This window comes from Microtus oregoni, unplaced genomic scaffold, assembly GCF_018167655.1.
Source record: "Microtus oregoni isolate MIOR12 unplaced genomic scaffold, Mior012 000033F_ref0000390, whole genome shotgun sequence".
NCBI lineage: Eukaryota > Metazoa > Chordata > Mammalia > Rodentia > Cricetidae > Microtus > Microtus oregoni.
The window spans coordinates 8,858,448-8,873,026 of record NW_024543092.1 but is presented as its reverse complement, the minus strand read 5'-3'; the positions used below and the strand labels follow the sequence as shown (position 1 = coordinate 8,873,026).

At 38.2% G+C, this 14,579-nt stretch overlaps 1 protein-coding gene across 1 annotated transcript in view; it reads left to right on the top strand.

Moving 5' to 3' along the window:
• The window catches only part of Ppil4 (peptidylprolyl isomerase like 4), a 31,678-nt gene that overhangs the window by 2,496 nt on the left and 14,603 nt on the right, over nt 1-14,579 (top strand). The window contains exons 2-10 of the mRNA XM_041680428.1: nt 2,798-2,865; nt 2,951-3,015; nt 4,251-4,368; nt 4,900-5,042; nt 6,401-6,497; nt 7,325-7,441; nt 10,353-10,477; nt 13,439-13,505; nt 14,121-14,232. Coding sequence (XP_041536362.1) covers nt 2,798-2,865; nt 2,951-3,015; nt 4,251-4,368; nt 4,900-5,042; nt 6,401-6,497; nt 7,325-7,441; nt 10,353-10,477; nt 13,439-13,505; nt 14,121-14,232 — 912 coding nt within the window. The remainder of the gene's footprint in view (nt 1-2,797; nt 2,866-2,950; nt 3,016-4,250; nt 4,369-4,899; nt 5,043-6,400; nt 6,498-7,324; nt 7,442-10,352; nt 10,478-13,438; nt 13,506-14,120; nt 14,233-14,579) is intronic.

Below are 14,579 nucleotides of genomic sequence, written 5' to 3'. Positions count from 1 at the left end.
GAGCACTTGTATAACTGGAGCCTGACACAGTAGCACATGTCTGAGAATCATGAGCACTTGTATAACTGGAGCCTGACACAGTAGCACATGTCTGAGAATCTAGCCCAGGTCCTCCTGCATGCTAAGCACTGACACTGAGCTGTGTCCCCACCCTCATCTTTCTCATTTTTTTTTTACTCTCTGCCAGTCCAAATCTTTCTTTTCGGGATTTATTTTTGAGGGGGGGATTGGGCGTTTCAAAACAGGTTTTCCCTGTGTAGCCGTGGCTGTCTTGGATCTTGCTCCGTAGACTAGGCTAGCCTTAAACTCAGAGATATGGCCCAGCCTCCTGAGTTTTGGGATTAAAGATGTGCACTACCACTGCCCAGCTCTCTTTTATCTTTTAAAAAAATGGCCATTTTACTTATTGTTTCTGTGTGTGTGAGAGTGTGCATGTGTACGTGTGTGCTCTTGCAGATTCTCCAAGGCATTCCCGTAGAGGTCAGAGGACAACTTGGGAGTCCATTCTCTTTCTACCATGTGGGTTTCAGGGATCAACTGCAGGTCATCAGACTTGACAGTAAGCTCTTTTATCCACTGAGCCACCTCACCAGTCTCGAAGTTTTCCTTTTAGATATATTTTTAATTGATATGTAAAATTGTTGTATCTATGATATACCATGTGTTGATATATATGATGCAATCAAATTCTTTTAATTTTTACCTTAGGACTCCATGTAGTCTTCTTATTTCCCCAGCTATAAACATTCCTTATTTTGAACCCTTGTTATAAAACTACCTTTAAAAAAATCATTTTACAGAGCCAGATGTGGTATTCGCCTTTTACCTCAGCCCTTAAAGCAAAGGAAGGTGGATCTCTGAGTTGAAGGCCAGCCTGGTCTCCAAGAGAGTTTACAGGACAGTCAGAGCCACACAGAGAAACCCTGTAGTTGAAATAGTAAACAATTTACTATTTAAATAACATAGTATTATTAGAAAGACCTAGTGTTATCATTATTTCATGTTTAATTGTAAGGACCTTCATTGTTTTGTTTTTCCTGTCAGCTTTTGAGACTGTCTTAATCAAGTTCATTTTTCTTCTGATTCTGCTCAGGCATATGCCATCATACTGGTTATGACACTAGTTTCATAAATATGAATTTATTGAGGGCAAGGAGCCTCATGTATGTCATTTTCTGTCTGGTTTCTTAGTGCCTTAAGACCGTGTTAGAATGTCTCTCTGTGACTAGACTGTGAGTTCTTCAAGGACATGAACCATAATCTAATGATGTTGGTGATGGCAGTGCCAAGCCATCTAGAGGGCTGTATTAGTTACTCTTCTGTTGCTATGATGAAACACCACGACCATAAGTGGTTTATGGAAGAGTTTGCTTTGGATCACTGTTCTAGAGGGGCGTTTCATAATGGTAGGGCAGGCATGGCAGCATTCGGCTGGGTTGGGCGGTTGAGAGTTCACATCTTTAACAAGCGCACCAAGCAGAGAGAGTGAACTAGAAGTGGGCGAGTATGAATACTCAAAGTCTCCCTCCAGGAATGAATTTCCATTGGCAAGGCTTCCATCCTAAAAATTCAGTAGCTTCCTCAAACAGTGCCACCATCTGAGGACTAAGTATTCAAATACCTGAGCCTGTAGAAGACATTTCAAACCACCCCAAATGTACACAGTAGATTTTTTTTGAATATGCGGGTGAATTTATATGAGAAAGATTGTTCACAGTAAATAAAGATTTTTGCAAAGCCCCTCTTTTTTATGTGCTATTGGGGATTGAATTCAAAGCATCAGGAATTCTTGGTAATTATTCTACGTGAGTTATACCCCTAGTCTGTGAAATACTTTTTACTAATTGTAAAACAAAAGTCCTGAAGGTGTTTGGTTTTTCTCTAATTTACATAATCTACATTCATTTTCATACATCCTGCTAGATTTCCTTTCATCATAGCTTTATCTGTACCTTCCCCTTAAAAACCAATCTATAAATAAACAATTGCTTATTTCCTACATTAGCTTTGATGTCCAAAAGTTTATAAGAAAATAAAATGGTATTTAAAATATATTACCTTTTGATTTTTCTTTCTTTCTTTCTTTCTTTCTTTTTTTTTTTTTTTTAGTTTTTCGAGACAGGGTTTCTCTGTAGCTTTGGTGCCTGTCCTGGAACTAGCTCTTGTAGACCAGGCTGGCCTCGAACTCCCAGAGATCCGCCTGCCTCTGCCTCCCGAGTGCTGGGATTAAAGGTGTGCGCCACTACTGCCCGGCCGATTTTTCTTTATTTTTGAGACTTTCATCTGTGTATACATAAATCCCCATTTCCTCTCCTACTCCTTCCATGTCTCCTTCCCAACTTCATATCTAGCTAGTACTATCCATGTGTGCATGGATGTGGAACCATTCACTGCATGGCAAGCATACCAGTGGCTATACCCTCAAAGAAGAAGTTGACTTGTAGAAAACCATAATACCTCTTTTTATGGCTTTGAACTTAATTTTTTCTTTTAACATTTATTTATTTATGATGTGTATGTGAATGAATGTGTACCACAGCATGCTTGCAAGGGTCAGAAGACAACTTTGGGGAGTTGCTTCTCTCTTTCTGACATGTAGGCTCTAGGAATAGAACTTGGGTTTTCAGGTTTGGGAGCAAGCACCTTCACCTACAGAGCCACCTTACCAGAACCTTTGTTTTTCTTTTAATAAAAATGTAAATGTAAAGATTAAATTGTACTAATTATGCTTTTACAAATTTGCTTAAAACTGAATTTTTGCTTTCCGGTAATAAATTTAGTTTTTACTTTCTTTCAGCATGCTTGAATTTTCTGAAGTTGTGCAAAATAAAATATTACAATTATTGCCTTATTCACAATGTACAGGTAAGTTGGTAAATATAAGTCATGTTCTTTGTTATTGGAAACATCTAGCAAACTGTGAATTAATGAATAATTCTGTATATTACAGAGGGATTTTATCATACAAACAGGAGATCCTACAGGGACTGGCCGTGGAGGAGAGTCTATATTTGGGTAAGTTCTTATGTAAATATTTTAATTAGGGTTTCTATTGCTGTGATAAAACACCATGATCAAGAATCAAACTTGGGGAGGAAAGGGTTTATTTATTTCTGGTAATACTCCATTACTAAAGGAAATCAGGACTGGAATTTAAGGCAGAAACAGAAGCAAAAGCTATAAAGGAACACTTCTTTTAAGTGGAGACTTCTCTTTCATTTCCTGGCCACCCAGACCCAATAACCACACAGAAACCATATTAATTACAACACTATTTGACCGATAGCTTAGGCATATTTCTAGCTAGCTCATATCTTAAATGAACCCATTTCTATTAATCTGTGTTTCACTATGAGGCTGTGGCTTACCAGGCAAGGTTCTGGCTTCTTGTCTCCTTCAGCAGCTACATGGCATCTCTATGACTCTGCTCCCCCCCCCCACCCGCCCCCTTTCTCTCTTTCTCTATCTCTATTCTGGTTTCCCACTTGGCTTTACTCTGCTAAGCCTTTGACTGAAACAGCTTCTTTATTAACCAATAAAATGTATTCACAGCTCAGTGTACTTTCTTATACAACCTGGAACTACTTGCCAGGGGTGGCACTGATTCCTGGAACTCACAGTGATCTGCCTTCTTCTGCTTCCCAAGTGTTGGGATAAAAGTGTGCCATCGCCGGGCGGTGGTGGCGCACGCCTTTAATCCCAGCACTCGGGAGGCAGAGGCAGACGGATCTCTGTGAGTTCGAGACCAGCCTGGTCTACAGAGCTAGTTCCAGGACAGGCTCCAAAGCCACAGAGAAACCCTGTCTCGGGGGAAAAAAAAAAAAAAAAGTGTGCCATCACCACCAGCTTTTTTATTTATTTATTTATTTTTGATTTTCAAGACAGGGTTTCTCCGTAGCTTTTTGGTTCCTGTCTTGGAACTAGCTCTTGTAGACCAGGCTGGCCTCGAACTTACAGAGATCTGCCTGCCTCTGCCTCCCGAGTGCTGGGATTAAAGGCGTGCGCCACCACCGCCTGGCCCAGCTTTTTATTTTTAAATAAGAACAAAGTATAATTGCTATAGTTCAATTTTCATGTTAAAATATCATCCAAATTCTAGGGTAGTTTCCTAGGTTCCGAGAATGCCTGTAAGAAGAAAGGAGTATTTGAATTATAGTGGGATATCTATAAAAGACACAATAACACTGTTATAGTATCTGTATTTCATTTTGAGAGTATTTAAGTTTTGTAACTTTATTGTATACTTTCAGACAACTGTATGGTGATCAAGCAAACTTTTTTGAGGCAGAAAAAGTGCCAAGGATAAAGCATAAGAAGAAGGGCACTGTGTCCATGGTGAACAATGGCAGTGATCAACATGGATCTCAGGTTAGAACATGGATGGGAGATGAGCTTTGTTTAAACATGAAGAACTAGAAGGAGCCTATGAAGTTCTCTTTTCAAGTTACTCAGTAATGAGAGAATGTACTAAAGGACATTTTTTTTGTTGTTGTTTTTTGAACTAAATGACATTTTTAAGGGAGAAATACCAATTATTTCTTCTCTACATTAAAAGGGGGGCAGAGAGTTGGTTTAGTGGTTAAGAGCACTAACTGCTCTTCGAGAGGACCCAGTTCAATTCCTAGCAGCCATATGATGGCTCACAATGAAACTCCAGTTCCAAGGCATCTGATGCCCTTTTCTGGCTTCCATGAGCACTCTGTACACATGTGCCCATGTCTTGTTGATCAACAGAACATCTGTGCACCTGTTGGTACACACATAGTCTGTGCTTTTTATTTAGTTCTAGAAATAATTGATACAGTAAATGTAGAGTCTTGATGTTGTTTTCTTTAGAGTTATAAGTGATTTCAGAGTTACATTTTTTAAAAAATGTTTATTATGTACCTTTTGGTCTAGTTTCTTATTACTACAGGAGAAAATCTAGATTACCTTGATGGTGTTCATACAGTGTTTGGTGAAGTGACAGAAGGCATGGACATAGTTAAGAAAATCAATGAGACCTTTGTTGACAAGGATTTTGTACCATATCAAGATATCAGGTGTGTTTACCTTTCCTATCTTAATATACTAGAATGTTTTAACACTGATGTTGATTGTGTGATGGCATGAATGAGACTTCTATACATAGAACTAAAATCTCCATGTTTTTCATTTTTCTGTGATAAAATACTCTTTATTAAAGTAATTTAAGGCCAGGTGGTGGTGATTTATTCCTTTAATCCCAGCACTCGGGAGGCAGAGGCAGTCAGATCTCTGTGAGTTCGAGGCGAGCTCCAGGACAGCCAGGGTTACACAAAAACCCTGTCTCAAAAAACAAAGTAAAATAAAATAAAAAGTAACTTAAGGAGAAAAGGGTCTATTTCATTTCACAGCTCAAGACTGTAGTAGGGATAAAGTAAGGGTAATTAAAGTGGCAGGAGCTTCATCACATTCACAGCGGTGAAGCAGAGCAAGGAGTGCCTATGCTCAGCTCCCCGTCTCCTTTTCTGTCAGTCCAGGGAGATGAGATGGTGTCTTCCATATTCAGGTGGATCATCCCATCCATTAAGAAAATCCCTCAAGCCAGTTGGCGGTGATGCATGCCTTTAAGCTCAGTACTTGGGAGGCAGAGGCAGGTGGATCTCTGATTTCGAGGCCAGACTGGTCTGCAGAGTGAGTTCCAGGACAGCCAGGGCTACACAAAGAAACCCTGTCTCGTGGTGGAGGGAGGGGAAGACAAAGAAAGAAAATCCCACACAGGCATTCTCACAGACCACTTTAATCCAGACTCCCTTTCCAGGTGTTTCCAGATCCTGCCAAGTTGACAATTGAAATTAAGTATCACGACTAGTTACAGAATAATTCTATAGTGTGAATTAATATGAGAACACTAGAATCTCAAGAAAAGGAGCTTTTATATTTTTTCTCTTGTACTAATTATTTTGGTAAGAATTACTTTTGTTTCAGTTTATTTTTTTAGAGGCAGGTTATTTAAAAAAAAATTAGAGCACAACTAACAAGGTTTAGAAATTTACTTTTTTCCTTTTCCTCTTTCTTTCTTGTTTTAGTTTTTCATGTGTGTATTTTGAGGCAGGGTCTCACTCTGTAACGCAGCTTACTTGGAACTTTGTCTCTAGCTCAGGCTAGCCCCAGGTTTGTGATTCTCTTCTCTTGACCCCCTGAGTGCTGGGGTTACAGGTACCAGCTTTCATGCCCAGGTTAATTTACGTCATAAAGTAATGCAGAGCAGTATTACCGAAGGAAATGTGGCACTGCTCATTATAAAAATATACTGTAGGTCAGTAACACCCTTGCACTGTGGAGTCTTTGGACATTAGAAATACTTGTAGGGTAAAGTCTGAAAATAAGTGTGGATTCTGAAATAAATGTAACATTTGACTTGGATTTGTTTTGTAAGGATAAATCATACAGTGATTTTAGATGATCCGTTTGATGACCCTCCTGATTTATTAATTCCTGATCGATCACCAGAACCTACAAGGGAACAATTAGATGTAAGTAGCATTTAGTGTTGTTTGTTTTCTTTCTTTTGAGACAGAGTCTCACTAGTTAGCCTTGGCTAGCCTGGAATTTTGCTATGTAGACCAGGCTGTTCATGAATTCATAGAGATCTACCTGCCTTTGCCTTCTATGTTCTGGGCTTAAAGGAGTGCTCCACCACACCCAGCTAGTATCACCTTCTTGTATAGGTATATTAAAGCGTTTCTTTCTATTGCTTATCTTGTTTATTATACTAGAACAAGTTTGGAATTCTTTTCTTGTCCATAGAGATGCTAATTTTTGTAGTTGTTTTATTATTTCCTTAGTTTCTCTCTTTAGTTTCTATTCTACCAGAATTCTCAGTTCTCAAACCTTATATAAGCAGTACTTTGGGACGGTTTTCTTATCTCCCAACTCCAGGAGAATAGCCTCACGGTAACTGAAAGAACATCTTGTAAAATACTTTTGATATGGGGATATTCTGGAGCCAGGCTAGGCCCAGGCGTTTTTGTGGACTGCAGGGAATGTTCTCTAAGGCATTTTAAAGTATAAATTTAAGGTGTTCATAATGCTTTCTCAAAGCTGAATTTATGGTTGGGTTTGGTGTTTTAATTCTAAAATTATGTATCCTTTCAATTGAATACTTAGTTGGCTAATAGTATCGATATAAACATTTCTTTTGATTTTGCAATCAGTCAGAAGCCAAGTCTGACAAATACTACAGAATTAATTTCAATGAGTGCCCAGAGACTTGTAAGTTTCTATTCTGTTACATTTGATAGGCCAAGAATAAAACATGGTATCTTTCATGATTCTCAAATTTTTAACTTCTGTTTTGCAGAGTGGTCGAATAGGAGCAGATGAAGAAATTGATGACTTCAAAGGAAGATCAGCTGAAGAAGTAGAAGAAATAAAGGCAGAAAAAGAGGCTAAAACTCAAGCTATTCTTCTAGAGATGGTAAGATAATAATTTTGGTCAAAAAGTTATTATATAACTCATGCTATGTAAGATATGGTATATAACTTACAGAACACATTCTTGGAGTTTATCTGCTTTTGTGGTAATAAACTAGCAAAAATTTAGTGAGATTTTTCCCCCTGGATTACATTTTGTAGAAAATAATAACAGAAAGTAAACAGTTTGGTTTTATTTTTCTATTAATTACTGGGGGCTTTTTAACAAACTGGGAAAGATTAGGTGAGGTGGTGAGTGAAGGTGTTGATGACAAGCCTGTTGATGTAAGAAGCTGTTCTCTGCCCTCTGTATGTGCACCATGGCATGTACATGCTCATGTTCACAAACACACATCACATACACACATACGCAAATTAATGTAAAAATAGCAATTAGAAAATAGGAGGTGGTTATCTAAGTTATAAATATTAGGATTTTAGTTTTCATATAATTTTTAAACATTGCTTATTAGACTGCATTTTATGTAAATTGGAGAATAGTTTTTGAACTGATTATTCATTCAATTCCCTATAATGGAACATTTCTTTGTATAGCTATCTCAGCCCAGTTAATCATGTGTATGTTTGCATGTGTGAGTGCAGGTACCCACGGAGGCTACACGTTTCAGGTCCTCATGGAGCTGGAGTTACAGGTGGTTGTGAGCCTCTGGGAACCAAAATTAGGTTCTCTGAAAGAAATTAGGAGCTTTTAGTGTATGCTCCTAACCACTGAGCCATTTCTCCAGTCTCTTACAAGTTTTGTCTCTACCCCTACGAGCTTCTTATTTGTTCTTTTGTCATTTATAGATTTTTATTAACTCTTCTCTTTTGCATTATGATTTCTCTCTCTTTATCTCTTTTTTTATTTTTTTATTTTTTTTGAGACAGGGTCTTACTATACTGCCCAGGCTAGTCTTACTAGGTTCATCAGCCTACCAAGAAGCCTGGACTCCAGCCTAGAGCGTGCTACCATGCCTGGCTGCCTGGCTGTGATCCTTATCATTGGGCGTAGTTAATAAGCTGTTGTTGCCTTTGACAGGCTTCAAAATTGTTGAACAGATTTATGGCTTTGTAACTTCTTCTGTTTCTCAATTCAAAGATTTTAGTTTTGGTGTGTTTATTCAGTAGACGATTCTTTACACGATGATCTCAAAGTTTTCAAATACATATAGTAGAATATTGTTTCCCACAAAATGCTTGTAGGAAATAAATTGCATCATCATGGTTCTATCTCACTGCTGCCCTTTGTGGGCTTTAGCAGGAAGTGCATACAGTGTGCTCTGACACACTGGTGCAACAGCTGACTTTGATCTTAACTTTAGTCTGCATAAAGGAAAAGGCGTAAGGTTGAGACTTTAAGGGAAAAACTATGTAGAAATTGTGGTTCCATATTGAAAAGCAGTATGGAAAGAACTAGGTATTACAAATCACAGAAGACTAGATTTCACATAATCATATTTTTAAAGAATTGAGCAATAAAACTAAATAATATATTCATTAATATGGTAAATATCTTAGACTATGAGAAGGAATAGCCAAAGGGGGAAAAAATATATGATCTTGTCAGGTGGTGGTGCACGCCTTTAATCCCAGCACTTGAGAGGCAGAGGCAGGCGAATCTCTGGGAGTTTCAGACCAGCCTGGCCTACAGAGCAAGTTCCAGGACAGCCAGGGTTGTTACACAGAGAAACCCTGTCTCAAAAAAAACAGAAAAGGAAAAATAAAAACACTCGGGGTACAAATTGCCTGATGCTGTGAATAAAGCTGGCTGTGCATGAGACCTCACTTAATGGCTCCGTCTCCCAGTCCGACCACCTTTATAGTAAACACATATGGTGGAAAAACATAACATGCATGTACTTATACACATACACACAAAAAACAAATGTACTAATATGTTTTCAGTTAAAAAGTCTGATACTATATTTTTCCTGGTATTAACAATATTAATAGCTAATATTTTTTTTAACCTAACTTGATACTTACAAATCATTATTGCTAATTCATCAAGCAATACCACAATTTCTATCCATATATTTACTTTTAAAATTTATTTGACAAACTCTTACTGGAACTCATCATGAACATAAACTTGTGTTCCTCCTAGTTCCATCGTCTGAGAACCTAGATTCCAGGCCTGTGCCACAACACCAGGCACAATTTCCATTTTAAAGGCAAATGCAGTGAAATCAAAAGGGTAATAGTTAGGATAGGAATCCAGATCTATCCTGGCTTCAGAAGTCCCAAATTATCCCCAATTTTTCTTTTTTAAAGTATTTGATATATTATTTTCCAAAAAGGTGTAATGCATAGTTATGAGGCATAACAATAAAAACCACTGGGGCTAGCTCAGTGAGTAAGAGCACCTGCCACCGGATGAGCTTAGTTGGATCCTCAGTGGAAGCAGAGAACCAATTGCTGTCCATCGCACTCAGACCCTCACATATACACCTAACGTATATAACATATAGACATACAACAATAGCCAAGTTATAATGAATAATCTGAAGTAAACTCACTCCTGCCCCCTACACCTGGGAGAGGCAGGAAAGTACAATTTAAGAACAATTCCATGTTTTTGAAGAAACTGAGGTCACAAGGCTCTTGTCTTGGTTTCTTGGAGCTTTCTCACAAATGCTGAGAACCCTCTTACCACTCCATTGTTGGGCCATATTCTGATATATCTGAGCCCTAGGAATTGAACTCAGGTTACTGAGCTTGTGGCAAGCACCTTTACACCGTATGTCATCTTTTTAGCCCTTGAAATGTTTTTTACATTTTCTTTTCACCCTGAACCTATAGTTCATGATGTAAATTTAGATGGTTCTAGAAAATCAGTGTTGTGGGCTTGGACAAAATATTTAGAAGAGAAACTAAAGGAATTGATTTGTATGCTTGATTATTTATAACTTTAGGTGGGAGACTTACCTGATGCAGACATTAAACCTCCAGAAAATGTTTTATTTGTGTGTAAATTGAATCCAGTGACCACAGATGAGGACCTGGAGATAATATTCTCAAGATTTGGGCCAATAAGAAGGTAATTTTGGGGTTAATAAAAGAGATTTGGAAATATCTAGGCATTAATTAATTGATTGATTGGTGTTTGTTTTATTTTTTTGTCATTTTGAAATAGGGTCTCATTTGTAGCCCTAGATGGCCAGCAATTTTCTCTATATACCGCACAGAGCTTGAACTCATAGAGATCCTCCTGTCTCTGCCTACTGAGTGCTAGGACTTAAAGCCCCATGCCTCAACACTCAACAGAGTTTTCTAATTAAACATTTTTGAGAATTTGTCAATTTTGAGTGAATTAATTTTTTTTTTTTGTGGGGCTAAGGATCAACCTAGGGTACTATGCCTGTTAAGCATTCCTCTACCACTGAGACATGTTCCCAGTCCCTTTGGTGAATTTCATATTGGTGATTTTTACAAGCGAGTATTTCAACAATAGAAAAGAAAAGAATGTTTTCAGATATATGCACAAATTAAATATTTGAGTGATTCCTCAATTCTTAATACATTTTCACAGTAAAATATGAGTTGAGCAATTTATCTACTTGTATAATACTCCCAACAGCCTTAATATTTAAAATATTTATCTCATTTAAATTAACTCCTAAAATTATTAGCAGCCTATGTCACTATTACCAAGTTTTATGGATTTATTTTTTAAACTTAACATGTAGCTAAGGATGACTTGGAACTTGATTCTCCTGCTTCTACCTCCTGAGTGCTAAGATTATAGGTGGCTACCACACTCAGTTTCTGTGGTTCTGTTGATTGAGCCTAGGGATTTTTGCACTAGACAAACTCTTTGATCAGTTAAGCTTTATGTCCAGCGCTCGCCCTCCTTCCCTCCCCACTCCCCCCGCCCTCCCGCCCCTCCCCCCCCCCCGTGTGTGTGTGTGTGTGTGTGTGTGTGTGTGTGTGTGTGTGTGTGTGTGGTGTGTGCCTGTACGAGTGCACAAGGTTTTTAAGACAGGGTCTCACTATCATAGCCTACTCTGACCTTGAATCTATCTTCCACACTAATGAGTGTGGGATTACAAGTTAACATTACCATACCTCAAAAGCATAGAATTGTGATTTGTTGTGGATTTTATTTTTATTTTGCATGTGCAGTTATGTAGAGACCAGAGGGCAACCTTGGGTGTTTTCCTCAAGCAGTGTCTAAATTTTTTTTAATTGATTTTTATTGAGCTCTACATTTTTCTCTGCTCCCCTCCATGCCTCTCCCCACTTCAACCCTCCCCCAAGGTCCCCATGCTTTGTGTGTGTGTGTGTGTGTGTGTGTGTGGGTGTGTGTGTGGGTGTGTGTGTGGCAGTGTTTCTTACTGGCTGGTGCTCACCAAGTAGGCTGTACTGGCTGGCTACACTGAGTCCTAGGGGATCTAGGGATTATAAACTCACATCACTGTATACTCAGGTCCCCATGCATTCAAGACAAACACTTCACAAACTACCAGACCACCTCAGTGAAAATTTTTTTCTTTTGGTTAATTTTCCCTATATTATCATTAAGTATTTATTTTAAATATTATTATTTTTAAAAAGTATGTGTGAGTGTGCGACATGTGTATGGGTGTCCTTGGAGGGTAGAAAAAGACATCAGATCCCAGAACTAGAGTTAGAGATAGTTGTGAGTCACCTAGTGTGTTGTTGGGAGTGGAACGTAGGTCCTCTGGTAGAGCAGCAAGTGCTCTTACCCTTTGAGCCAGCTCTCCAGCCATTATTTATTTATTATTATTATTTTAAAAATAAGCTAGTACTACCATTTTAGAGAATATACAGCTCGCAGGAAATAGTTCTCTCTCCTTTTTTTGTTTTTTGAGGCAGGATTTCTTTGTATAGCTTTGGCTGTTCTGGAGCTTGCTCCGTAGACCAGCTGTTCTCAAACTTAGAGATCCGCTTGCCTCTGCCTCCCAAGTGCTGAGATGAAAGGCGTGTGACACCATCACCTGGCTCAGATGGTTCTCTTCTCTATGTGGGCTCTAGGGAGTGAACTCAGACCATCAGTCCCCAGAGCAAGTACCTTTGCTTTCTGAACCATCTCATGGCCCCTCTCCTATATTATTAAGGCGAAAATCTGCAAAGCTAGTCAGATTTTCTCACTGATCAACATATCCTATGGTTAGGATGTCCTTTCATTTAATGTTTTAAAATGGTCCTTATGATACATGGGGAGAGATAAGCCAGCTTCTTTCAATTCTTCCTTCTTGGCTTTTTCCCTTAATACTGTTTAGTGAATTAATTTTGTGTGGTACCTGTATTTACAGTATTTGAGCCCTGTTTACTTTAAAACTCACAGCATAAGCCTAAACTATGGTGGCTCATGCCATTAACCTAAGCACTTGGGAGATGGCAGCCGGGAGATCTCTATAGCAAGCAAAGCCTGGTCTGCATAGTGAGTTCCAGGCTAGCCAGAGCTACATAGTGGGTTCTTGTAGCACATTCAAAAGCATAAACATACTAATAAGCACTTATATGTATGTATAACATATTCTTTAAGTCTTTATGTTTGAACTAAAAAAGACTTTATGATTTAAAGATTTTATGAGACATGATAGTGTATGCCTTTAATCTCAGTACATAGAAGATTGGAGCAGGAAGATTGCTGTGAGTTTGGGATTACCTAGGCTTCAGAATGAGTACCAGGCCAACCAGGGCTGCACGAGAAGACCTTGCCTCAAAAATGTGAAAATAAACAAAATAATTTTAAGATAAAAAGAATTTAGCAGTTTAATTTTGTTAAAGGGAAGCCTGCCCCCATCTCCACCACTATAACCTAGTTTGTGTATTTGGAATAGAATTTAAATAATTCAGTTACTAGAGTAATGGGCTGTGTATGTGTGTGTGTTTAAATAGAGTTGTTACTGAAAACTTTGCCATCTGTGGGTTTAATAACTGACTTATTTTGTTCCGGTCTGAAAAATTAGAGAAAATGTTTTTTTGTTTTTTGTAAGTGACTTTTCAAAAAAAAAAAATTTTTTTTTTTCAGTTGTGAAGTTATCCGAGATTGGAAAACAGGAGAATCCCTCTGTTATGCTTTTATTGAATTTGAAAAGGTATGTCATAGTCTAAATATACCAGATTCTGTTTTTTCTTATTTTTTGAGGATGAGTTCTTGTTGTGTTGCCTTGGCTGATGTCATACTGGCTCACCAGAGGTTTTTGTTTGGTTCTAGAGGACTCTCCCCTCACCCCTGCCTGCCCCAGCTCCAGTTCTTTGTATGTGCTAAGCAAGGGTCCTACTATGCTGAGCTTTCTCCAACCCCTGCTAAATTACTTTTAACACCAAGTTTATGAAGACAACATTCACTTTGGGGAAATAGTATTTTTAGTTTTGAGTAACTGTAACTGGAACTGTAGACTTGCATCACCCAGATGGTCCACTCCAGTCAGACCGCCTCAGTTCAAATGATGGCTCTGACCTTTGGCTACTTGTGTACTGTATCTCATTAAACTCTCTGTTTTCTCATTAAGATAATGGAGGTAGTAAATAGATGGAGCCTCAAAATGTTATTACCGGGGTTGAGATGTAATGCTTTTAATATCTGGTATAAAAAAGTATTTGAATATTAATTTTGGTAATAACGGCCTTTTTATTTACAGTATTTGTTCTAATTGCAGAAAATTTTCCTGTAAACATTCATGCTTGATTTTTCTTGTAATCACTAATAGGAAGAAGACTGTGAGAAAGCATTCTTCAAAATGGATAATGTACTTATAGACGACAGGAGAATACATGTGGATTTTAGCCAGTCTGTTGCAAAGGTTAAATGGAAAGGGAAAGGTATGTTAGTTTATCTCCTCTTATTGATGTTCTGCTTCAGGTGTGTATGTGTGTGTCTGTGTGTATGCACCATGTGTATGCCTGGTGCCAGCCAAGACCAGAGTATTGGATTCCCTGAAACTGGAGTTCAGATAGTTATGAGCCATCATGTGGGTTCTATGAGTTGAATCCAGGTCCTCTGCAAGAGCAGTGCTCTTAATTATGGAGCCATCACTCCAGCCTCAAGATTACTTTTTCTATTCCATTTATAATCTGTTTTCCATGATTTTACTGCATTTTAAAAATAAGAAATAAATAGGATTATATGTTGGTCAGTGGTGGGGGTTAGAAGAGGGAGAAATCAGTTA